Source organism: Excalfactoria chinensis, chromosome 1 (assembly GCF_039878825.1).
Source record: "Excalfactoria chinensis isolate bCotChi1 chromosome 1, bCotChi1.hap2, whole genome shotgun sequence".
Lineage (NCBI taxonomy): Eukaryota > Metazoa > Chordata > Aves > Galliformes > Phasianidae > Excalfactoria > Excalfactoria chinensis.
In genome coordinates, this window is record NC_092825.1 from 11,196,140 (window position 1) to 11,223,258 (window position 27,119).

Consider the following 27,119-nt stretch of genomic DNA (forward strand, 5'->3'; position numbering starts at 1 on the left):
ATCTTCAACTCTGTATGCAGAATTGCTTATAGGAAAGAAGAAATTGACTCTCTAACCCAGCGGTGATCTTCTCAGCTTTAACAGGAAGCATTAGAAAACGCAAACAGCATATTTTCTAAGGTCTTTCAGTAGAAAAGTGATTCATCGGTAGAACAGAAGCCATAATGTTTTAAGAGGACGTGTCCTTTAAGTCATAAATACTATATGTACTCATAGAACACTCATAATTAGCTAATATCACACCATTTTAAGAAATTACTGCAAATTACTTTGTAAGCATGTAACCTTAGGGTACTAGCGGATATTTTATGATATCTAATGAAATCAAGGCTTGAAAATGCAGAATAAAACTGACAAAGGAAAAAATCAGCAAGTCATAAGAACTCAAATCACAGCAGCATAGTTGCATAGACTGACCTTTAGCCTAAGAAACCCAATGGATGGCTGTAATCGGGTTATCTAGATTTACCCATGATAGAGGCTGCTGTCCCTAGAAGGGGGGAAATGAACAAAAACAACGGCAGCAATCTAAGGAAAGAACTTATTTTACTAAATACGAGACACAATATGATACAATATAACTACAACTACTATATCAAACAAGGCAGAGAAAAAGAAAGAGAGAAAAAGAGTCCCCAAGAACCGGGGGCCTACTGCGATCTCTAGGCGACAGGCTGGAACGTTGCTGATAGAGGGAGACGGCAGGGATGGAGCGCTCCAAAGCAATAGACAGGGCGAAAAGAAGGACGTTCCAGCCTGGGAGCGAGATTATATGTGTGTCCTCCTCCACTGATGATTCGTCTCTGGCCGCGTTGTTCCCTGGGATATGTAGTTTCCTCCAAGAGCTGAGTACTCGGGATGCTGCCATTCCACAGATCTGGAGCATGAACCTTCCACACTTCCGCATACCCTCTGTTACATTTCCACATACCCTCTGTTACATTTCCACATACCCTCTATTACACTTCCACATACCCTCTGTTACACTTCCACATACCCTCTGTTACACTTTCTTATACCACCAAAACAGTTTACCACTATTTGTACCCTCAGTTAATGATTCATACCGCACATGATGTCATGATGTAGAATATTGACAGCACAAAACCATGACAATGGCATCCAGAGACACCAAAGAAAACTAATACTAGATACATTTACAAAACTGTGATGAAAAAAGGAGTAGTTATATACATTAAAAAAATACCACTCAACATGTGAGTCTTTGCTGGAGAACAAATATCGTCCCCCAGGCTGGTATCTGGTCAACCTAACACCAACTGAGGTTAACTTCACAAGAATAAAGCTTCTCAACCAAGGTCTGTCATCTCTGCTCTCTCCATCCATTATACACTATCTTTTTAATTAGTTTCCCACCTTGAAACTTTTTTTTGAGTATTCCTATGTCTGCCAGAGTGTCGGATAACTATTTCATAGTGAGTCACTGTCAGGAGCTCAAAGGACACATAGCCTCAATCAATACTGGGAATCAGAAGCCAGCTATACTGTACTACATAGCAGGGGCTCCTGAGAGCACAAATATAGGACGATGGCAGAGGAGCTGCCCGAAGGGCGCACTGCAGGAATAGGATGACACCAGAGCCCCAGTGTCACAAGCACAGTGCAAGGCATACCAATTAGTGGTCCCAGAGGGAACACGACTTCAGAAGTTAGCAAGCACACGTCTTAGGATACAGCAAAAAACATAACATGAGATAGGCTGCATAGGATGGCAGCACAAAGAAGGCAGCAAGAGGGTACAAAAGACAGTTATGGGCTCTGCAAGAACAAGATAGAAGAAAGCACAGAGAGAAAGGGATTGTTACAATGCCATCCCCTTTGGGTAAGAACTCTGTTGTGTATGTGCAACAGTTCCTCATCACCTCTGGCAGAGAAAGCAAGCTGCTTTTGGTTTGTCATTTGCCACACTCTTGCCATTGCAGCAGTCATTTCTGAAGAGCTGTCTTCTACTGTCACTGGATGGTAAGAGCAATGTATTGCACGTGCAGGTTCTTCCTGCTCCACCTTTCGTTCGTGAGCAGGTGATACTGCAACACTCATACACAATAATAAGCTACTCAAATGTCAAGGCAAGTCCTTGCTTCCTACAAATGTTTATACAGTGCAGAACAAGGGAGACCGAGAACACTCAGCAGCTCTGTGGTTAAGATGATGAAAGTTGGTGTCCCAAGTCCCGTCCCTGTTCCAGGTTCTGGCAGGATACAAATAAAGAGCAGTGTTCATCTCATCCAAGTTTAGATCTCTACACTGGCACCAACAGGCTTTTTACATTCAGAGGAGAACAACAGGGCTATTTGGAAAGAGATTAATACAGTGCTTTTAGGGTGAGATTAATCATTCTCCAGAAGCATCAGTTTCCTTCCATTGACTGGATAGAATGTGCAGAGTCACGCCAAACTTCTCAATTTTTGAACCCAGAACAGATTCGTCCCTACTGAAATGTTCCCAAATGTCTTCAATTTCAAGCATTTCTTGAGAGTGTCTATAGGACTGGGCTGCATAAAGGAGATGAGCAGGGAAACCCCAAAGGTTCATCTGCAACACCTCCACCTCAATGCCCGTACCTGATGTAGGGCAGCCCTATATCTGCTGAGCCTGCAGCTCTGCTGACCAGAGACAGCCCAGAAGAGGGCAAAGGGGATAGGGTTCAGTGAGGGTCAGGACCTGCCCAACCAGTGTCCTGCTGAAACCAAAGCTGCTCTCACAGCCACCGCTGCTCCGGTGCCCTCAGCCTTTGAAGAAAATGCTTGGAAAGTTAGAAAAAAAAGTGAGCAACTCTGAGTGCCACAGGTTTGTAAGAACAAAGACTTCCCAATGTACCTAATTAGCAAGTAATTGCTTAGGTGATGGGAGGAGGGGAAATGGCCTCAAGCTGCAGCAGGGTAAGTTTAGGTTGGATATCAGGAAACACTTCTTTACAGAGAGGGTAGTTAAGCACTGGAACGGGCTCCCCAGGGAGGTGGTTGAGTCACCATCCCTGGCTGTGTTTAAAAACCGTTTGGATGTGGTGCTCAGAGACATGATTTAGCAGAGGGCTGTCAGTCAGGGTAGTACGGTTGGGTTGTGTTTGGACTCGATGACCTTTAAGGTCTTTTCCAACCTGAGTGATTCTATGATTCTCTGTGTTTGCAAAAGGAGAATGCTGATAACTTAAAGACCTTCTGAAGTTCACATTCTTTTCACATAAATGCTGTCCTCCTCCCAGTCAGACAGCGCTGCCTTCCACTAGATGTGTGTTCAGGTGCAAAGCGACAGCAGTTCAGAGTTTGACACAAGCTGTCAGAGAAAAATGTTTCCTTCTAGCAGAGAGTGAACACAGTTTCCCTCACAGTGTAATCCCTGCATGTGTCATCACAGCTCCTTTCTTCAAGTATTGTGCCTGCAACACATCACAGAGTCAGAGAATCATTAAGGTTGGAAGAAACATCTAAGATCATTTAGTCCAACCATTGAATCATCAGCACCATGCCCAGTTTGCCATGCCTCTCTGTGCCACATTAGCAGGTCTCACCCTGGTAAATAGTCCATGATCTTAACTTTAACACTGTTTAGCCAATTTCTTCGCTGCTTTCAGACTCCCAAATGAGTCCCTTCGTTTGCTCCACTTTTTTTCTCCACAGATTGCCTTAATGGGTTTTGTTGTTGTCGTCTTAAATGAATTTGGGATACTTTAAAAATCTCAGCCTGGGTCTGTCAAGGAAGTAGGAGTACGTCCTCATGGGCTGTAGAGGAAATCCAATGCCTGGGTGCTCTGTTCTTCCATTGAGGACACAGGCAGAAACAGAAAGCCTTTCTGCAGCATTACATGCGTGTTATGATTGATGAGGAAGAGAAAATGACAAAGAATGTTGCTGTCCAAACAGGACATGTGCACACATACACACATGAACACTCATACAAACACATCCATACAGCACACAAGGAGCCTTGCTCATCCAGACCCTTGCCAATAACACTTCTATGAGCCTAAAGATCATTTTGGGCTTTCTATCATGAAAACAGACATTCGACATTATAATGCATTTCAATGCTTGGCTAACCATATATTTTCAGTTGTAAATGTGAAATGATTATTCTGTTCTCAAGGAATTAAAAGACAGCCCTCATAAAAACAACAAAGCAAGGGCTTAGTGAGTGCCATCTACATCATACCTGAATGCCAAGGTACTCTGTAACATCCTGAGTATTTGAAAGGAAGCTTAAGGGATGATAAAGAGACAAAGCCATCAGAACTTACCCCACTGCACAGCATGGCATCACTGGTAGAAGAGTGCAGTCATGATATGCTGAGCATCATAGCTGAATTATGCCCATCCTGGAATTAAACCATCCAGGACTTTTTACCTCACAAGAAAAAGGGAGATGACAGCACAACCAAGCAAAGTCTGCAGATACGACATGCCTATACCATTCAGATTGATATTGAGTTGCTGCCTAGTAGGGTGATTTTCAGTTTCTTATTTAGGAGATCCATTAACCAGCTGTGTTTGTAGCACACAGATTTTGGAGAATAAGAATTCAGGAGTTATTTTTTTCATAATCATTTATACAAGGCACACAGTTTTTATTTCCTTCTAATATTTCCCCTATGGAAGGAAATATGGAAGGAAACCTTTGAATTAAACTAATGCCAGTTGTCTATTACCAGATGGCACAGAGAGAGAAAGACATTAAGGACTAACAATATTCTGAAAGCAGCAAGACCTTAAATTACAGAAGGTTAATAAATCACTTCAGATGTAAATTTCTGTCTGCTCTCACCTTGAGTTCTGAATGCCTTCAATCAGGTGGCAAAACAGAAACTGATGATCAAAGGCTGCAACTGCTGGAGGACTGAGACAACAAAATGAGGAGATGGCTGGGGTTGGGGCTTTGTGACAAAAAAAAGGCTTTGGAAATTCACTCCATCAGGAGCCTGTAAAACCTAACCAAGGGACAGAAGAGGTTTCAATATTTAACAAAAGACAAAAGTGCTTGTAAAGCCCGGTGGGGGCTTCTGGTTGGGTACACAGAGACACCACTGAGATGGGAAGGGGAGGAAGAGGCTTTGAGGAACATCATGAGATCATCACCCAGGTTCACACCCATGTGCGAGGTGAGCTGTGACCAGCAGAGCTGTTCCATAACACCGCTACCGGGTAGGAGAACAGCTGGTGGCAGCAGTGCTCACAGACCTGCGTCCTGCTCCGTGGGCTCTTCCCAGCAGGATGCAAGCCAGCTGAAGTAGTCCTGATTTCCCCCTGCTTAGTGATACTGTTTTTTCTTAAAAATAAATAAATAAATAAGTAAAAATTGAAATTGTTTCTTATTTAAATAATAATAATAATAACAATTTAAAAACAAAACAAAAACAAAAAAAACCTGACTCTGTTGAAATCACACATAAATCTGTGTTTTTGGGCTCATGGAGGTACAGGCAGCAGCTGTCCTTGTCTCCATACCGATGGCACCCTGGCCACTCTGCAGCCCTGTCACAGAATCAGGGAGTCATTAAGGTTGGAAAAGACCTCTAAGATCATCGTGTCCATCAAGCCATCCCCACCATGCCCTCTAAACCACGTCCCGCAGTGCCCTGTCCACACACTTCTTGAACACTCCCAGGCACGGTGACTGCGCCACCTCCCTGCCATTGCCTTACCATTCCTTCTGAGAAGAAATTGTTCCTAACATCCAACATGCGTAACCGCGTGCACACAGAACCAGAGGCAGAGCTGCCAGCCTGCTTTCCTGCTGCTTGTCATTCAGCTTGGACAGCACAAAGGACAATTTGGCCAAGGTTTTATTTATCATTTCCTACTTCATATATAACACAAAGCATCCTAAATGCACACACGCATGTGTCTGTAGCTGCATGCAGTTACATACATTCAAGCCAGTTTCTCGCAGAGGTGCTGACTTCAGCAGAGCTTGTGCCTTCGAAACGCAGCTTTCAGTCCCCACCTGCAGGCAGGACGGGGCAGAGCGCTCAGCGCCCATCACCCGGCGCCTGCTCATGGGATCTTGCCGGAGCTGTGCCTTAGTGACTCACCAGCCAGAGCTTTCGAGCCCCTGGTGCTGCAATTTGCCTGTTATTCTGGTGGTCTAAAAGGGTGTCTGGCTGGGGTTACAAGCACAAATGTGATACACGCATACATGTTTATTTTGGCAAAACGACAGAACGCAATCATTTTTTAACGGGGGAAACAACTGAGTGCAAAGCACTCCTGATCTCATGCCAGACAGAAATTTCATTCCAACTAGAAGAAGAAAGCAAACTTGTCCCAAAAATGTACCTATTGTACAAGCACAATCAGACCAGTCCCTCTATCTCCAGAGCACCAGTGGGATATACACACAGGAAATCTGGGGATGGGCTGCAATAAGTTCCGTCTTCCTATTTTTGCTGTGGCACAGACCTTTAATTAATACATTTTCCCAGCTGAAATAACGAGCCTTCTCTATTGTATCTGTCTGATAATTTATCTTCTAAGAGAAAAGAGAGTGATCGCTATTTTAAAACAGGGTCTTCGCAATTTGTTTTGTTTCATTTACAATATCTGCACAGATAAATAATAATACGAACAAACCCAACCCATTTCCATCACCCTGGCAGAACGGGATTAATTCACTGTAACAAAAGTGGATGGGAGCATCAGAAGCTCAAAATAAGCTCACTGTGACTAACACCATGAATATGAAAAGCTATCTTTGCTGACTGCAAGCTGCAGATGGATCTTGGCAGAAAGGAAGCCAAAGGAAACGAATGTAATAGCTGCAAAATATGTAAAGATGACATGGAGAGGAAAGTCTAGACAATGTGAGATGATTGCCATGTTTTCCTGTTTGCAATGAAAAACTCCGCTGTTGATTGTTCAGAGCTCGATCTGCCGAATGCGCGTCACTCTTCCAACCCATCTGGGCAAGTGCTCTGCCATATGCTTTAGTACGTGGTGTAAGTACCTGGAGATGCACTACTGATGAGAATACATGAAGTGCTGCCTACAGATCAGAGGTGCACTAACAAGAAGTTGGAGCCTCCCAGAGTCTTTAAGATGAACACCCCCCCCTTACCACCTTTTTCCCTCTCGGCGCTCATTGCCTTCTGCCTCTTCCTGCCCACAGGGAGTACTTCCTGCCTTCCAGCTCCAGGTGTGCCCCACTGCTTTGCACAGTACAAAGACCCACAGGCAGACACCCTTCTCCCTTCCCACTGCTTGGGAAACATGGGAGGAAAACCTGTGCATGAGGATACATTCTTCACGCCTTCCTTCTCCTCCTCGCACCTCCTGCTGCTCTCCTTCCTTACGTCTCCATCACCCATTTCTCTGTGTCTCCAACGGCACTCCCATTCCTTTATGTCCCCCGTTCACCCCTAGAAACAGAACTCTGCTCTGTCATAAAAGCAACATCTGCTGCAAGCCATGAAGGGGGCTGTCAGCTGATGGCTAGCGAGGAGTAGGGTGAGGACTCTCAGAACTTCCGAATGCACTGAAAAAATCCTTATGTTACTGAGCTGAGCATCCACAACAGCTTGTGCAACCTCATCTCCTGTTAATTTTATCTGATACCGTGTTCCTCTGCATGGTTGTCAGACCTCAGCACATCCTGGTTAAGTCAGGCTGCATGCACCTGAATCTCAGTGATCAGAGACATGATAGTACTGAAGCTGCTTATCACTACCTGCAAAACCACACCCGCTGCAGTTCTGGGACACTAAGAGCATTTACTTCTAGTCCAACATCCAGTAGTTTACTACTGCTAAATCTTTCTAGTGTCTTAAGACAACCCTTAACATGTTCAGAAATGCACTATAAAGAACAAATGATGCTCCCAGATGGTAATTCAGTAGGTACTGCCCGTAACTCCAAGCACATGCAGCATCTTGCAGCATGGTGTCTGGGTTTATTATGCTCACCACTGAATCCCAAGGTGTCTGGAAACGATTTCCCTATTAATACCTGAATTAGACAAGGAGCATTGCAGGGAGTTGGCAGTGCTGCTTGTTGATCTCAGTCGCTTTTTATCTCTTGCTTTACTTTGTATTCTGAGACAATGAAAACCTTCACAGTTTGAAAACAAGTGTCTGTGTATGGAAGGAAATCTGCAATAGGCACACAGCACCACATTTTGGATATCCTGCTGAGTAAAGAACAGAAACTCGTTTTCAAAATAGAGGTTCGGTTATTACTTACATGGAGTATTTGTGTTACCACAAAAGAAAAAACAGCGAATAGCGACATTTAAGAAGAATATGTTACAAAGTAGAAATTCCATGCTTTTAGAAACTGCTTTGTCAATGACTATTTGAGGCATCCAGGATTGCAAACCAGTGTTAGGGGGAACGATTGCTGCCAAGTTGTTGTTCTGGCAGTAAGAACTTTCAAGGCCTTTGGTGTAGAATGTCACAACTTGCCCTCTCTTCTTCAATCCTAATCTACATATTTCACGGTGCCTGCACTGTGATCCCTTCCCTCACCTTGGCTCCAACTCCTGGAGGATGTGTGCATAAAAATGACCCCTGCATAGAGACAGCTGTGCAGAGCCTTACAGCACTACTGGCTGACATGGCTATAATGTCACTGAGCTACTTCACGTTGCCAGGCATGGAAAATTCAATGTAACACTACAGAAATTCCACAAGGGACTTCAAGTCAAAAAACCATTAAGGTCATTTAGTCCAACCACCAACCAATCCCCACCATGACCATTAACCCATTTCCCTCAGTGCCACCACATCTCTGTGTTTCTTGAACGCCTCCAGGGACAGACTCCACCACCTCCCTGGGCAGCCTGTGCCAGTGCCTCACCACTCTTTCCAAGAAGAAACTGTTCCTAATATCCAACCTGAACCTCCCCTGATGCAGTTTCAGGCCATTTATTTCCTCTCATCCTATCAGTGTTACCAGGGAGCAGAGGCTGACCTTCGCCTCACCACAACCTCCTTTCAGGCAGTTGTAGAGCGCAGTAAGGTCTCAGGAAGGTCTCCCCTGAGTCTCCTGTTCTCCAGACTGAACCATCCCAGCTCTCAGCTGCTCCCTATATGACTTGTGCTCCAGACCTCTTTCTCCCTAAGCTACATGAAACTTCTATTCACATTCCCAGCAATACCACAGTCGCTGTCTCAACTGTTCAGTCTCCTTCATTTTCTCCTACTGCAATGACAGCCATTGGTTTTGTAGAGCTGGGCCGGGATCTTGCTAAGCAGAAGTCACAGCAGGTTCAGACCACTGGATCTGGAGGAGGGAGGATACAATTTTCAGTGTACCCCCACCTGTGAGCTCCAGGTGTTAATTCCTTATCAGCAGTACTGATTTCAGCAGGCACTGACCTTATCTTTAGTGAAAACAGAGGGCTTTTAAAAATCATTTTTTTTGCAACTTTGAAAGAAACAAAACATTAAGGTGATGGCAAAATCTATTTTGCTGGTCCCAGCAGTGCACCCCCTGGCACTGCATTACTGGGCCAAGACAAAGGATGTTTGGAGGGATCTCAACATGCCCTGAACAGGCAGAAATGTCTCTGATTAGCACATACTTGATAGACTTGGAAAATTAGTACTCCTTCAGTAAGTCACAGCAACAAGTGAAGCATCTGTTGCTTCCTCCAAGTTATAATAATTATCTTGCAATTATCCTTTGCATGCTTTGAATTTCTAATTTCCTATTTTTATCCAGGAAGGCAGGATTTGTGGCACTACTGGAACGCACAGCGTAGGACATAACAGTGGTCTCTCACTGCTGTGTTTTTTGCCACCTGGAGGCCAACGTTTTTGCCTGTCCATACTATTTCTATTCACCATGTTAATCCCACTCTGTACACGATGAGAATTACTCACATTTCAGTAGCTTGGCTTCAGTCTATTCCAAGGTCGGTGCCAGTGACCACTGTAGCGTGCAGCTCCACAGTGCACTGTCTGCAGCCAAAAAGGCTGCTTTGGGCTGCATCCCTCACCGCAGCACAGCTGGAATGGTGCAGATGCTCATGGAATAAACAGCATCAAAACAAACCATGCTAAAAGAAAACCACAACTGTGTTGGAATAGCAGACTGAGCACAGCAGCAAACACATACAGCTGCATTCAGGGAAGGATGAGGTTGATGTAGCCAGCTCCATGAGCAGTAAAACAAGGCACAGATGTGGTCACAGCCCATTACCAGCAAGGAACTCAAGCACCAGCCTGTGGTGTCACAGTGGGTGTCACGGTGGGACTGTTCCTCCACCCATATTGGTCAGCTGAACAAATAGCTCCCAGATACACTTAGAAGAATAACTTGACAGTGTGGATTTACAAATGACTGGAATCAGAAGCCTTGCTGGCAGACATGGCTGTATCAGAAGTCAACCCTCTGCAAGCTGGATTTCTTTGCATTATTCTTATCTGCCCAGCAAATGCTGCTTGGCCAGCTAGTGAGAGGCCTGCTAGGAGAATTTGTGACTCGGCTGCAAACTGCACAGCCTGATAATAAGGCAGGAGAGGCGCTGGGAAAGCCTCATCTTTGTCACCTCTACTCCTTTAGAGGTAGGTAACCAGATTCCAGGGGCTGAGAAGACACACACCACAGAGTCCTCCCTGCACAAACTGCAGGTTGTAGACCTTTGTAACACTGCATTTTCACCCTTGTTTACACCCACGTGCTATTCTAGCATTGTGGCTGTTCACAGTGCTGTCACCCACCTGCCTGGTTGCATTCCCAGGCTAAGCAGTCTCTGTGCAGCTCACCAAAGGCAGTACCCAGCTGAGGGTAGAATGATGCAGAACTTGTATTTTGGAATCTTCATTGCTAGGAGTGAGCAAAAAGGAAGGAAAAGAAAAAATGGCTGTCTTCAATTTCTGTGGTTACTGAACCCACCACACAGCTGTGGACACCAAAGGCTGCACCACTGAACAAGACGTAAAGGTAGGATTAATTTACCCTCATTTAGGTGTCTCAAAGTTTCACTTCTGAATCCAAATGACCCACATCACTCCCTTTACACTCATTCCCCACACGCTCACACCCTCACAGCTTCACTGCTAAGCCGCCACTGAAGTTCCATTCATTTAACTGTATTTTTCAATTAGCCGAGTGATTCAACTCCCATCCATTCATGGGTATGAGATAGAGCAAAAGCAAAATATGCCATTTAATTCACAAGCACGCGCCTAGAGACTTGAGTTTGGATTGTGGTATTGACAGGAGGCAGCCACCTAATCCCTGATAAAACTCATTAACAGTAAGATTATGCACCACAGGCAGAAGCTGCTTGCAAATAACTGCTAAATTAAGGCACCGGGCAGCCTGTCCCATGCCCACCGCCCTCTGGTGCAGACCCTTTCCCTAACCCATTTCCCCACCCCTCCCCTGGCACAGCTCTGTGATGATCCCTTGGGCCCTGTTGCTGTCACACAGCTCAGCGCTGCCCCTGTGAGGAGCTGCAGCCGCCATGAGGCCTCTGCTCAGCCTCCCCATCTTCATATCCCTCCTTTGGATGCTAGTAGCTTTATGTCTCTCTGATGTTGTGGCGGCCACACTGCACCCAGTGCAGGAGGTGAGGCTGCACAGCACAGAGCAGGACAAGCCCTCCCCTCGCCCACAGGCAGTGCTGGGCCTGCTGCACCCCAGGGTACGGTTGTCCATCCTTGCTACCAGAGCACACTGCTTCCCCTCAGCCTCAACTTGCTGCCAGCCAGAGCCCTTTCTGTGGGGCTGCTTCTCATCTCTCAGTATTTATAGGGCTCAAAATGACCGAACAGGACAAAGGCCTGTTGGGAACAGCTGACCAACACCCATCTTTCCTCATGTTCATAAGGACCTTTCTGCATTCCAGTTAGTGCCCATTGCTCCTCCTGTCACTGAGCACCACAGAAAACAGTCTGGCCCCATCCACTCAACTCCCACCCTTTAGATACTTATAAACATCGAGGAGATTCCTGTTTTCTCTTCTCCAGGTTGAACAGCTCCAGGTCTCTCAATCTTCCCTCATACAGGAGATAATCCAGGCCCCCAGGCATCTTTGTGGCCTTCTGCTGAATTCTAACAGATCCCTCATTATTTTATTATTAAAACCTGAGGAGCCCAAGACAGGACACAGCACTCCAGATGTGGCCTCACCAGGGCAAAGCAGAGGGGGAGGATCACCTCCCTCAACCTGCTGGCCACGCTCTTTTTTTAATGGGCCCCAGGATCCCACCGGCCTTATTGGCCACAAAAGCACACTGCAGGCTCACAGCCAACCCGTTGTCCACCAGGCCACACATGTCCTTTCCTGCAGAGCTCCCTTCAGCAGGCCATTCCCTACCCTGTGCTGATGCATGCCTTCCCAGGCATAGCACCCTGCACTGACCCTTGCTGAAGCCCCTCTCCACCCAGCTCTCTAGGCTGGCCAGGTCTCACTGAATGACAGCACAGCCTTCTGGCATGTCAGCATCTCATGCCACACTCCTGCTTCAACACTGATAGATGTTTAGATTCCATACAGAACCTTCTATTGAAGGAGACAACTATAAGGAAGTCAGAACTGATAAAAACAGGGCACAACTTGAAATAAGCCACTAAGCAGCAATTCATCAGTCACATCCTATCTTCTTCAAGTTCCATGAGCACACTAAGTTTCCAGACTAAATAAACTCGCACTATATCTAAGATACTTCCTGGCCATATCCTTAACACGTTCACAGGAACTATGTCACATTAAGGTGCCATCTAGAGATGAATGCTTAAAAGAATGGCTCTCAGAATATGTTAACTTCTCACTGTATAACGCTGTCCTTCATTACCCTCAAAGGAAATTTTATTTGTGAACCACCTACATGTGGAGTAAGTTTAGAAAGCAAGCAATTGAACACAAAAGCATGGTGTAATCCAGTGCCAAATTCTCAGCAGCCAGGGAGATGCAACAAGCGAAACATGTCCAAAGAATAAGCTTCTGGAAAGAAATATATATTATACAACATCAAACAGTCAGAATGGGGATTAAAATTAATCCCTTAAACGACTGTGAAACAGGGCTGAATCTGTTTCAATATTTGTCAAATGGAAATGTTTATTTGGAATCTGCACCTCCAGCCTTATAAAAACTTACTTTGTCTAACTACATGCATCTGAAAGCTTCTGCTCTTGCAATACAGTTCAACTTTCACAGCCACCACTTGCATTCCATGTAGGACATTTCCCTCCCAAGTGTTTTAAATCAAACAGAACACGTGTTTATAAGCATGGACTTAAAGCAGGCAGACTCAGGAACGTGCTGGGTTCTGGACACTAAAAGACACAGCTCGCTGCACTCTTGGCCTCCTTTTTCACCATCAACCATAGAAATCTTTATTCCGTGCCTGATCACACTCGCAGTTACAAAACACGTGGCAAAAATAACCGTTAACATGCAAGATCTGCCATATTTCTACTTGCCTCTATTTTCATACTGGATTTTCCATGTCGAGGGATACGAGAAACCTCTCCCAGTTTTTAAGATAATGAATATATCTAATGGTAGCAAATAAAAGGTTTTTATTATTTTTTAATGTCATTTCACACATATTTTACTCTTCCCAAGTAACCATTGTTAGTGCAACAATCCAGCACAGTGATAGTTGCTGAGGTATATGTGGTTAAACTAATTTCCCATTCAACCAAAACTGCAACACATTCCCACCTCCTTTTTTTTCCCTTACGGTACTGAACGCAGTATATTCACTGTTTAAGATTTTTTTTTTTCCCCCCAAATAATCCCATTGTAAATTGAAGAGTGGTTTTGAAATAGTGACAAGCTGTAAAAGCAACCGCCTCATCTTCTATCCCCTAGAGAACTCCCGCTGCACTTTCATCTTAAAACATATTTTGTGCAAAATCAAGTTCCGTGTAGGTCTGTACCATCATTTGGAAAAACCTGTATATAAAATGTACTCCGTTTTTAAAAACAATCCCAACATCAGACAACAGAAAAAGAAGAAACAGATCAGATGCAGCCGAAGTTTCCACATGAGAAACTAAAGATAGTATGTTCTTAAAGCTCCAGGAATACATTCTTTCAAAAACCAGAATGCACTTTGGTCATTAATAAACATTAGTACAGAGGCAAATAAAATACAAAATGCTTGTTTGTGTTGCTTTATATATAAAAATAGTTTTATACCACAGAAGTTTAAGATGCTTTACTGTAAATGCTTAAAGGTTCTGAAGATCAAATATAGTGTAATGCCCCACCTCTTATAATTACTCATCATTTTTCAATATGAAGCCATTATTTTAGAAACAAAAAACACAAGAATACTTAAGTCTGGTGATGTTCATTCTCCTAATATAAGTTCCTTGAAAGAAAATTTCCACTTACAGTTAATTTACAAGGTGAACATTCACAATGAGTCAGTGTGAGCAGCCCGTGTGAGAGGCAGTGTCACAAGGTAGGGGAGAGGCTCACGCTCACTGGGAAAGCATGAGGGAATACCCCATGCTGGGGAGACGGTGCCAAGGAGATTAATCTGAAGACACAAATATGAGAATACGAGGCTTCATTCATTCTGTTGTCCACCAGAAGAACTCGTTTGCTGTTTAGCTGTTCTTAAACTTCCATGTGGTATGAATGGCATATACTATAGTGTACATCAGGAGAGCATCTATCTTACACCCAGTCATTTATAGCATTTCTTCCACCAGTATGTCTTTTGCCTATTTAAATATTTAGCTTTAACATATAATATATACTGCTCCGTCGTTCACCATAATATATCCCAATTAATATACATTATATGTATATATTTATATATATATATAAAGTTTCTCAATAAAAGTAACAATAAAAAGTGCAGATATTGAGCATGCACAGTCAGAGCTGCGCAGAACAGCCCAGTATTTCAAATAAATACAATATTTAATTTTTATCAAAATATCATACAGTATGGTAACCATTTACAATTATTGCTCTAAGAAAAGTGTTAACAAAGAGCACTTGTTGACCTGTCATGTAATACTTTATTACTATCCCAGGATATTTAAACTGCAGCCTAAATCAGTTTCAATCCTGGAATTATTCAAAACAGTAAAAACTCCTGCTTGTTTCTAATAGTAATATAAAATATTTCTGCTATCTGTCATACTGTATTGTCAGTACTTCATTTGTTTTATGTCCTCCTTATTGCAACCAAACATCTACTGATGTTCTGTTGTCCTCATAAACTACCGGTGCAAATAAAAAAATCCTAAGCCATGTTACCATGCTTAATCAAAACTCAAATGACTTCCATACAGCATTACCACAACTAAAAATGTTCAACACCGGCTTCAGCTTTAACAGAAATACAGTAATTTAGTGTATTCAATTGCTAGGATTTCAAGTTGTCACACACTCGGTTTTTGACCTTCCCAAATCTGATCCTTTCCAAATCTAAACAAATATTTTTTGAAAATAAAAATGTCAACTGAAATGAAAATAAAATAGTGAGAAGATGAAATAAATACTAAGATTGCACAAGACAGTCAGATGTAAACACTTCAGTTTTCCAAACAACATCCTTGAAGAGGTTGTAGCTTCTGAAATACAGATTCAGTGGCTGCTTTGAGGCAGTTTTGTCAATGAATGAGCTCTTCTGTAACACTGTTATCTCATCTTCTTAACATATTATCAAGATTTGATCTTCCAGAGCTGAAAAAGTCAGAAAAACATTAAATCAACAGTATTTCCAGTTCAGTTTCTGTTTAGCAAAGTTGCAATACCACATGTGCTTCCTATCACATGTGCTGCATTCAAAATTTAATACAAAAGATAAATTCTACATTCATTTACTTGTAATACAAAAAAGAGTAGATGTAAGCAAACTCAGTGGGTAACTGAAGGCTTTATGCTACACGTTTGTGGAAACTAAGGTGTCCCATAACCTGAATCTTGGAATAATTTCCAGAGTCCGTAGAGTTCAAAGAGGTTCAGAAAGTATGACCTAATAACACATTCTTTAGCCATAAAGGCAGGGCTGTAATGTTAGACACAGTGATACCACATCTACTGCAGTACTTTACTGCAGTACAAGACAAAGATACAAAAACAGTGAGGAACTCAAGAGAGAAATCAGATCTGGAATACAAGAAGTTAAATAAGGTCTTCTACCCGGCCATGTATGTCTCTCTTTATTCATGTCTAGGAATTCTTAGTGATTAGCTGTCCTAGATATATCTAAGTCAAAACACTACAAAACCGACAAAAAAATTAAGAGGGCTCCTTTGACAACTGCATCACTATTCTGCTGATACAGCTTTAATTTCATAACCATTTTCAAATATTAAATCTGCTAGCACACACGGATAAAAGTTAATTATTTTACAGTATAGGATTAGACTATTGTAGCATTCTGAACACTATAAAGAGCAAATAAAGATGGCTGGGAAGTAGTTACCTTTAGATTAAATCCAAGTAGGTCACTGATGACACCAGAAACAGCAGAGAGGATGACAACTTGGGTGATATTATAAAGGAGTGGATTCATTGTAAGTCCATATAACCTAAATGGACTGTCCAGTTCCTAACAACATGAAACAATTATATCACTTACAAAGCAGAAATTACACAGTTTGTTTTTTGTATTAAGTATCCAAAGGAGTATTTCCTCCATTCAAAACTACTTATTGTCTTGCCATTATTTACTCTAAGACATCAAAATATACCGAACTCTGAGAAATCAGTCAATGTTTCTGTCATAATGAGCAGGCTACAAGGAATTCTGCTTTATGCAGCACGTTTTTAGGGTCAGATTTCTCTGGGTACTTTATAAACTATCATTCATTTATAGACCATCATGCCACCAATGATATAATGGACTCATGTCTATTTAGGTAGCATGATTACACCCAGTTAACAAGCAACATTCACATTAACAACCCATAATCTCATATTTTTGTTATGAGAAATAATATCTAGTGGACTCCACACTGACTCACCAATGTTACATGCACTATACATGAAAGAATTAATGCCAGTGATTTCTACCACCTCAAGAACTCAAGACAAATTGGCATAAAAAACTGCACTGAATTGTACATCTTGTTTGTGTTCACGCACATACTGATTGCTATTAGATAGTTCAGAAAGTCTCCAATTAACAGTGGAGTAAAGCATTTCTCATGCTTTCATAAGCAGAACAGGAAGAAAATAGCTATTGTGTTCACTGACTGTTGATCAATAGCATCCAAATAACCCTTCAAAAAATTAGAGGCTACCCAGATAGAACATCTGTCAGTTTGCCTGAGGGGCCAGGAAAGCAGCGAGTTGGTTCATCTGACAGCTTTTTAAAATTCCTCATAGTTTCCTAACAGAATCACCTTCAGTGTTTAACTGAAGAAACAAACATAGGTAAAAGAAAAGAAAGATATTCCATAGTGGCACAACTATGGAAAATGGCACTACCATGAAAAATGATATATATATAAAATCCCAGGATTATATTAGGTATAACAACCATCACCACTTTCAATCCCTAATCTTTCTTCTGCATTATATCCTGGGTCTTGAACAAGGTTTTATCACTCCTATTTTAATAAAAAAGTATTTCACAGCTCTGAATCTTCTTTGAAACAAGGTAGAATAAGAATGAACAACCAACCCATTCAAATGCAGTGTGGTATTAAACTCTGCTGGAAATACAAAAGATACAAAAAGCAAGATTCCAAGGATAGCAGCAAAGAATTTCTCTTTAAGGAAACACTTTCAGCTTGTGGATTTCACCTTATCAACTCTGGGAGTAAAATAAAATAGTAAGCATGGTCAATATTCTATCATTAATTATTACTATTTAATTGTCGTAAAAGCTCTTAACAATCCAGTCCACTTAGCTGCTGGATACGAAATAATTCTGTTGATCACGAACTACTGAGAATTCATCTAATGCTCCCGTCTGTAGGTTTGAAAACCCCAACTCACTTTTGGGCACATTCTCATAGAAACTAAGGGGTGCTGTGGGATTTGCGTCATGAAATCCACCCCTCTGTTGGAAAGATATTGACGATATTGACACATTTCTGTAACTACTAAAACATTAAAAGTGGTTTGAAAACAGCATGCAATGCAGGAAAAACACTGGAGTGAATCACACCAAGAATTCAGCATCCTGTCAGCTACTTTTCACCCTATTTTCTCACAGAACACCAACATTTCAGCTCATGAGATATCCTGAATGTGATGCATTTTGTATAGTGTACTTGTACAAGCTCCCCTTGAATCCACATAATCTTTCTGCATCCACAGCATTTTTGACACTTCCACAAGCCTCCTTCTTTCTGCTCTTGTTCCAAAAACAGCTCTTGAAAGCTCCATGGTCCCTCACTATAGCAAGAGTCAATATATAGTCAATATTTGACTCAAACAAGCTCTCCACGACTCTGGTCCACAGCTCCCAACTTTAGACAACTGCTTTGCCAATTGACTGAGGTGACTCAGGCAGTTCTCACGTGAGCAGTCCCACACGCTTTTTTGAGATGAAGGAACCACAAACACCGTTGAAGTTGAGGTGGTGGGGAATTAACTGACTGGAGGAAAACATTCCATCATTTCAGCTATTAGCTAACTACACAGGAACCTAAGGGGTAAGTGACTGGAGTTCAACATGTGGAAGAACCAGGCAGCAAGGTCTTAAAGTACCACTGTATGCATAAATAAGTAATAAAATGAAATAAAAAATCTTAATTTTCTTGAATTATCTTGACTGCAGAGCAAAGGCACTCATGCGCTGAAAATTTTGCCTTAGATTTACTGAACAATAATCCAACTATTCTCTCTATGTGTGTGGAGTAAGTATCAATTATGCTATACTCAAACATGGTGGGACGTGTTTATAGCACAGCTTTGAAAAGAATTTAAGGGGAAAAAAAGACCTTTACACCTTTGAATCATTTCTGAAGAACCGTTTCACATCTCTTGCTATCTTTGACTAAATGAAAGTTGATTCCTTGAAGGATAAACCTAAATGCAGTTGTTACATTCCCTCTTAACCAAAGAATAAATGAATCAGTGGCAGCATTTTTAAGATCTTCACTGTAACAGCAGAACGTATGACTAGATCTGAATACTGAAAGTAATTAAAGACAACATCAAGTATAATCAAGTTGTAGTTTAAACTGCTAATCACTATCAAGTTTTAAGATGAATTATTTTTGGGAAAGAATACAAATAATTTAGTAGTTTATTACTAGAAATAGATACCAAGTTTCAAAACCAAACTGCATCATTTCATAAGGGTTCCTCATCCTGTACATCCTAAAGAATCTTCTCTCACCCTACATTAAAGAACAGAACTTACTGAATGTAATAATTATTCATAATTCAGAACAATAGCAACATAAGAGACTGAAGAAGTATGAACAAGTAACAACACTGAGACAGTTACAGAGCAGGTTTAAACCAAAGGATATTGCAGAAATAACACAAATGATATGTTGATTCATCCACTTTGCGTCTAAGTTATAAATAACACAGTAAATCTGTTTCAATTCTTACCTTCAACAACTTAGTGGCAAGTTTTAAAACGTTGTTCACTAGTGTCAGTTCCTCCTTCTTATTAGGCTTTTTCTCCATTTTCAAGTACAAATTTATCTGATTGATTTAAACAGAACACAAGCATCAACACGTGTGCAGAATCTAAAGGAATTCATTTGAAAGCAATTAATAATAAAGTGATCATTCAGTATACGTGACAAAACAGCAATGACACTTCTGCAAGCACAGGATTTTCTTTGATTTGTTCTTAATTTCTAAGGACAAACTCTGGCCCAGTTCTGTAGAAAAATACAATGTTGTGTAATAAAACATCCAATATGATTACAAGAACAGCTTTAAACTTCAATGTCACCTACAAATCAGACAAAAAGCACCACCTATGCCATGCCTGCATATTTTCTTTCCTTCTTTGATGACTGTTTGAGGTTTGCCGATTCATTTTCAGATGTCGTTCTTTAGTGTGCACACCTTACAGGCTTTACATTCCCAGAAATTCTTGCATTGACTTAAACTATAAAACGTGATTCTGCTGAAGTATAATTTCTTTCAAAAAGATTTGTTGTCACTGCAGAAAATCCTCCTAGTGCCTTGAAAAATATCAATTGGTCTGGTGTATACGCTAGACCTGGCAAAGTTCAGCGTTTGGTTTTTTATTTGTTTTAATTGCAAAATCAAAGATTAAAAAAAATAACTAAATCTGACTTTTAATTTCAGTATGACGGCCATTGATAACACATTAAAAAAAAACATTATGTTCAAGTAGTCCTTCAAATGACAAACTTCAACCAAGCTATAGCAGCAAAGTTGCAGAAAGGAAGCGCTGTTATAGGGGTTTGTTCTAAGGTGATTACTGAAGTAAAGACCTCATCATGTAAGCAAGACTAACTGAATATTATTGCGTCTCCCTGACAAGTTCACCGTAAGGTTGTACAATTAAGTTAAAATCAAAATGATCATTAATACATTGCAAGGCAAATTAAGGTCCCAATCTGTTTCACTCTAAAGTAAATTATGCTTTTAGAGACAAAGGGATATCAGACCTTAATATGATATCACATTTTTCAGCAACTCGAGCAATTAAAAACAGGAATAAACTAAGAACAGAAATTCTTAAAAAGGGGGGAAATCAAAGTAGGAAACAAACCCCAAGGAGTGTTACAAACCTGTTTTAACACTCATTATGACTTCATTAATTTACCAAAAACTTCCGCGTTCAATTGCATCCTTTGAAAAATAAGGGGATTTGGAATGTGTATATATCCACAGACATGTGCATACCTAATTCTGAGGCTTGAAATTGGCAAGAAGATAGCCCTGGATCAGAACACGATTTGTGTTTTTCTTAGCAAAGAACACCACAAATGAACTTAATTTCCAAGAGCAATTAAGAACACTTTCACAGGCAGCATACAATCTAAAATGTCTTGGTCAAAAGTGATGAACCTTTTAAGATTCCAGTCACAACTTCAATTCCTTAAATTCATAGGTTGAATGTAAAGCATACTGAAGAGCTTGGAACTTGGCTGACGGAAGGAAGAATTCACAATTTCACTTCATCTCTTTGAATCTGAGGGCTAACATATCTTTGGGTTGTGTTGTTTTATTTGTTTTTATTGTGGTTGTTGTGGAACTTCATTCTCTTTTTGGTACACATCAAACCACTGATTTTCAAGAATATCAGATACACTTTTATAGATCATTGCCTGTCAGACAACGGTTTGGGCTCAGACCCACAAAAGGCCAAAATATCATACAATCATGCAATTGGCACAAAATGAAAGTAAATATGGTACGCTACTGAACCACTCCACGATGAGTTCTACGTAGGGTTCTGGAGATTCTTTCTATTTTCTCAGGAACAGTCTCATATTGAATTATATTTTCCTTTTCATTTGAGGGAAATGAATTATAATAGGATAAGCTGGATTCAAGTAAAAGGTAATTAAATTCAAACCATTTAAAGCCATCTAGAATGCATGCCTAAGATCTAATAGACAAATGATTTATTTAGATAGAATAATGTATATCTGCACAAATTCTCACCTGCTCAGTAAGTAATATTGAGGTATTGCTGTATTTTTTACTGGTTTCAGATCCAAGAGTAACAAATCTCAATAGAAAAAGTGTTAGTGAAATGCACCAAATTACTAGTTCCCAATTGTAGTGACAATCAAGGAAGATCTCATGCATATGAAGCAGCTGTAAGCAAAAGGAAAAATTAAAATTGAATTCATAGTAATATTTATGTTGCAATAAAAGAGAAGAATTATGTATCTTACCAACACCAAAAAGTATTTTCCCAATAATAAGTATGAGAGATGTTTTCAGGCACCAAATATCCTGAATCATAATTTAAAATCAAAATTCTGTCAAAAGTTATTAGGACTGAGATAAGTTTGGAAAGTGAAAAAGTTGAAAGAAAGTGAATTCAAAGCCTCAATTGGAATTTAAACGTTTGTGGTTGTTTTTTTTTTTCATATTTCTAAAGTAACAGAATAATGTATTACATTCTAAGACAATTTTAAACCCTGTTTTGCGATTTCAAAGACACCATTGGGATGAAAAACAAAATATACCTTCAAATATACTGAATTACATAGAAGATTTGATTCAAGTTGTGTTATTGCTGAATTATATTCTTATTAATATATTTATAGTTCACTACTGAAAAAACATTAACTAGGGAAGGAAGTGGAAAATACAACCAGAAGTCATTCAGAAGCTTACCTGTATGCTGAAACAGAAGGTCAAGCACAGACTTCTTATTAACAAGAAATCCCACTTAAGCACAGATGTGCCTCCAAAAAGATATTCCACTAGAGGGCAGGCTAATACAGCCAACAAATTCATCAGCAACCTCAAACTGTTATTATATTTTTATGAAGAACATCTTGATACAATATGTTAGAAAAAACTCATTTCAATTCCAAAATGGACAACAAAAGGGCACAGATAAAAAACAAAACAGTAATAACACCGTGCCAGTAATTACACTGTGAGTTTCTTTGGCTGTTACAGAGTGGCTTAGTGATAATATTCTAAAGTAAAGAAAATGAATAAAATGAATGGGGCTTAATCTTCTGAAAAGCTCTAATAGCTGTTACTGATTTTTCACTGGGGTCTCTTAATAGGAACCACCACACAAAAGGCAGTCTATTATACTGAAAACTATTTAAGTCATGCATGATTTCCTCACCTGTGCACAACAGATAAATACAACTGAGATCGTCAGGAGGAAGGCAGATGAAACTATTACATCAACTGAGCGCTGAGGACCTCGACGCTGCAAATAACAGAGATGCACATGTGAGTGAACATCCACCTAACCAGCACTGACATTTAGTGCATCCACTTACATTTACTCCTTGAACATAGTTTGCTCATAGCTTGCAATGCGGTAACCTGAGTTCCACACACCACATAGGGATTTAAAATATAACTAGTTCCAAATAGCCCCAAATGCATTTGAGATCATTCAAATGCAGCCAAATAAGGATAACTATGATAAAAGAATATATATACCACTTATTTAGTCAGATCTTTCATGATGAAAAGCAGCGAGTTCAATACAGCACTGGGCTTTAATTCCCAGTATCAAACCAGTGCTAACAAGATTTTGGACACCAGATTGCAATGGAATACAAAGATATATTTTCACATTGCTCTTTGTTATCATTACTTGCACATTTCTAACACACAAAAATGATGGTTGTACATCACTCTCCCATCAAGGCAGAATAACAATTCTCTCAGATGACAATTCCAAGAAGGCAAGAAGGAAAACTTGGGGAAACAAACAGATTGTGATGAAAGATTTGATGTCACCGTATCCAGTATTTTTTTATTCTTAATTGCTTACTGGTATAACAAAACATTTCCATCCACTGAGCTTCTTCCATGTTCTTTCTAATTAAAGAATTAAGTACACTGTGTTGCAATGAAACATATACAAGTCACAATACACATTTATTTCTCAACTTTGTTCTCATCTTTATGTAATTAGCAGTGCGTTTGGAGAACAGTGGGAGGTGTGTATAAGCAAGGTATAATCTTGGAACTTGGAGAAAAAGACAGAAGGTTAATTATTAGGACAAAAAAATCAAGTACAAGTTGGTACTGCAGGCATATGTGCTCTCATACAGATGGTAGTTTGCCTGAGTGAAACCTGAGATGTGCACATACTCCAACTCATTTACTCATGCATGGACACACAACAGGTAATATGCAAGTGTAATCTGGACAAATACTATGCAAGCATCTGCCAGCAGCACCACTGTGAGAAGGGTAAGTTCCTTAGCTGCTTGATCTCTGCTCCTTTACTTATGCAAGTGCAGACCTGATGGAGCTGCGCAGTGAACCACACAGATCAGCAGATGGAGGTGAAAATGACTGTCCTTCACTGGTTATTTTTCAGTTTGTACTGCACCTGCTTCTGACCACTGTCTGACTGGGCTTTTGTTTGCAACAACAGAATTATAGAGAAGTTTCTCGTGGCATATGAGGAGGTGGAATACATAGTTGGCAATTATGAGGAAAGAAGGCAAGAGAGTCTCCACTACAGTGTCAACATACATAGCTTTTAAAGCATGAGAGCTACATTCTACTGCCCAAATGCTGTTATCCTTTCCTCCCACAGAGCAACACATTACAGAGTAGACAGAAAAAAGCCTGCCATGTTGTAGGTACCAAAGTTTCATTACCTAATGTAGAGAGAAAAATGAAAAAAAGAAACAAACCTTGCAAACTCATAAAACAAGCTCGGATCATCAAAACGCTCTGGGCTGAAAAAGCATTAGAGGGCTATCACTTGAGACATCTCATTATTTCAGCTGAACAAACAGTAAAGAGACCAGGATGTCTTACAAGTCAATTTCTAGCTTCATATGGTATGTATGCACTCGCAGCATAAATAGGTATACAAGCTACCTTGCTTTATAAATTCCTTGTATGTTAATGACACTACTGGTGGAGTTCTTACAGTGATTTATTGTCTGCATTATACCACAAGTGATGATTTACCCTTTGTGCTCACCTGAGAGATTTCCCTGCTCTAATCACTTAACACAGGACTCCTACTCTGAACACACACTTCATACCAAGGTGAAAACACTCTCACCATCTGGCTGCTTGCTGGTGCTGCTGGCCAGGAGTTGGCAAAATGAAGTGAACTGGGCACACATGCACCAATAAGTGCACACAGAGGACAAGTCAGACTCAGCTACCTACCTTTCATCAACAGCACATGGGATTGTTTCTATTAAATTGGTAGCAAAAATTTTACATTCTTTTACCTTTAGATAGGACCTGAGAGAAAGCCACATTTTTATATTCTGTACTTTCTTCAAACGGAAGTGAGGAACCTCTGATTTTCTTGCCCTTCTGGCAGATGTTAGATGACCAAAAAGCTTAGCAAAAAGTAGCCTCTGCAGGGAAGGAAAAAATAATGTAGCTATTAAGTCATTTTTGAGGGCGCTAAAAAGAAAATGGAGAAAAAGCTTCATTTAATATATCAGTGTACAATGTATTGAGGTAAAGTAAAATATATTAATTACAGTGCAGAAATAAGAATACTAAAAAGAAGAGATATGCTGAACAGTTTTAAAAGTCACATCAATTTAATGAAAAACAAAACAGTCACAATTTTCAAGTTTCAGACAACAGACCTACAATGCTATTGAAACTTGGGAGAGGATCAAACAAGTCCATCACTTGCATTAAAGAGTGCTTAATCCAGAACTTTTTTCCATCAGAAATGGTAACTAAAGCAGTTCAATGCTATTCTACTGTACTAAATCCCTTCTTTTGGCTGTAACATAAGAAAAGCAATTATCTTTTTTCCTTTCCAGGCTAGAAAGTAACTACAGTAGGGAGCTACTAAGAAAGTATCAGAGAAAAACATTGCCAGTCTCTGTGACAGAGGTACCAGCAAAGCAGACAGAGCTGGGGTCGGACCAAAGCATTTCCAATTATTCTGAAAAATGTTCTGAATGAAACATGCTGGTGGAACTACCTAGAAATTTCAGAGGGCTCTTTTACCAAAATTCTTTCCCCTTGAGGACGACTGAGACAAACCAGGTCATGACTAACAACTGGTCAATGAGTTGAGTGTGAAATCTGAAATAAAAGGTTTTCCCTCCAAAATGCTCTTCTGGAAGAAAAAAGTTGAGCTACAGAACTGGAACGACACTTAAGTCTTTTGTATCTGGGTCATCTCCTAAACTGTAATCCCACTGAAGTACTTGTAACAGTTGATCTACAATATCTTGGGGCAACTACGAACACAAGATGAAAATATCCACAAAACCAAATAAAATATAAAATTAAGATCCCAAAACAAATTATTTGTTTTGTTATGGACTAAATCTCTTAGTTTATTTTATGTACCTGTTTGTAAGTTCTTTCTGCTACACACAGTAGGAAAAAGAAAATCCACACTAGAGACACACGAACCACAAAGCTTATAACAACCATTGAGAGAACCAGTATGTCTCCATTTGATCCAAATGCTGTACTGCAAAGTTCAGTAGCAGAATGTGCAGCTAGTTGTTCCAAATCTTTAGCTTGGGAAAGTCGAAACACAAATGGCATTAAACCCAAGATTAAAGATATGATGTTTCCAAAAATCTGATAACCGATTCCTGGTATATAGCTGTTCACCTAAAGGCAAAAGAAAACAAAGTACATTTTTAAGTTTGGAAATAATCTTTCCTTATTAACGTCGCTTTTTTGCTATCACAAGAAACACTTTACAACATGTTACATTATACAAAACTTTCAACTGAGCTTCTTTGCAATTTACTACCAAGAAAAGGAAAGTGCTCCAGGAGCATTTAATACACAGCAACAATCACAAATAAACACCAGCAACAAACCATTGAAATGCTTCACTGTATATTCCTGCAGTAAAAATTCATTCTGAATTAGCAAAATTCAACTAATCAGACTTCTAACCCAACATGTTAGTTTTTCAGGAGAATCAAGGAGATAAATATTCACAGCTTATGCCACTGGAATAATAAAAGAGAGGCTGGCTATGTTACTAAGCACCTAGCAATACAAATATATTTTATTATTACACCATTCTTATAGCTCTCAGATATCAGTAATAAGTACAAGGGCCACTCCAAAAGCAATGTCTCCTATTTTATTTTGATGGCCCGTGACATCAGAGGCAGATGCTGATGGTGTGATGGTGAAGGAGGTACTTATTTTTGAACCTAGATACAGTATCAGTAAAAAGAATACTCACTCTGTTCATTATCATACCACTGATTTCAAGAACAGACATATCTGCTTTCTTGCAGTCATTCCCCTCCCATACAATTGCACTTATTTTTTCTAGTCCTGGATTCAAACTATGGATCCAAGGCAAGTGACTCTAGGGAAGATGAACAATACATTCCATCAGTAACATCAACCTATTGTTATGTCAATGTATCTTTGTAAAGAAATCGCTGACAAACAAAGCCCTTGGACTGACACAAATACTGTTACATTACATTTACTTATCCTGCATTACTGTATGTTAAATACTCAAAGTCGTTCATTTCTTTCCCAATAAATAGCTGCGTTTCTCTAGGGCTCTAATGTATGTCGCCCCAACAGCCATGCAGTTTCAGCCTAAAGTGATGAATGCACTTATGACTGTGCATTTACTTACTCTA

The 27,119-nt window shown here is 40.3% G+C and overlaps 1 protein-coding gene across 2 annotated transcripts in view; it reads right to left on the minus strand.

The window, feature by feature from the left end:
- Positions 1 to 13,298: 13,298 nt before the first annotated feature.
- The window catches only part of PHTF2 (putative homeodomain transcription factor 2), a 60,326-nt gene continuing 46,505 nt past the window's right edge, over positions 13,299 to 27,119 (minus strand). For both annotated transcript variants that reach the window (XM_072335267.1, XM_072335275.1), the window contains 8 exons: positions 26,705 to 26,833; positions 25,840 to 26,112; positions 24,747 to 24,878; positions 22,652 to 22,738; positions 21,499 to 21,654; positions 19,456 to 19,551; positions 16,364 to 16,489; positions 13,299 to 15,618 (listed from right to left, as the gene is read on the minus strand). In XM_072335267.1, the coding sequence (XP_072191368.1) occupies positions 15,598 to 15,618; positions 16,364 to 16,489; positions 19,456 to 19,551; positions 21,499 to 21,654; positions 22,652 to 22,738; positions 24,747 to 24,878; positions 25,840 to 26,112; positions 26,705 to 26,833 (1,020 nt within the window). In that variant the 3' untranslated portion in view covers positions 13,299 to 15,597. The remainder of the gene's footprint in view (positions 15,619 to 16,363; positions 16,490 to 19,455; positions 19,552 to 21,498; positions 21,655 to 22,651; positions 22,739 to 24,746; positions 24,879 to 25,839; positions 26,113 to 26,704; positions 26,834 to 27,119) is intronic.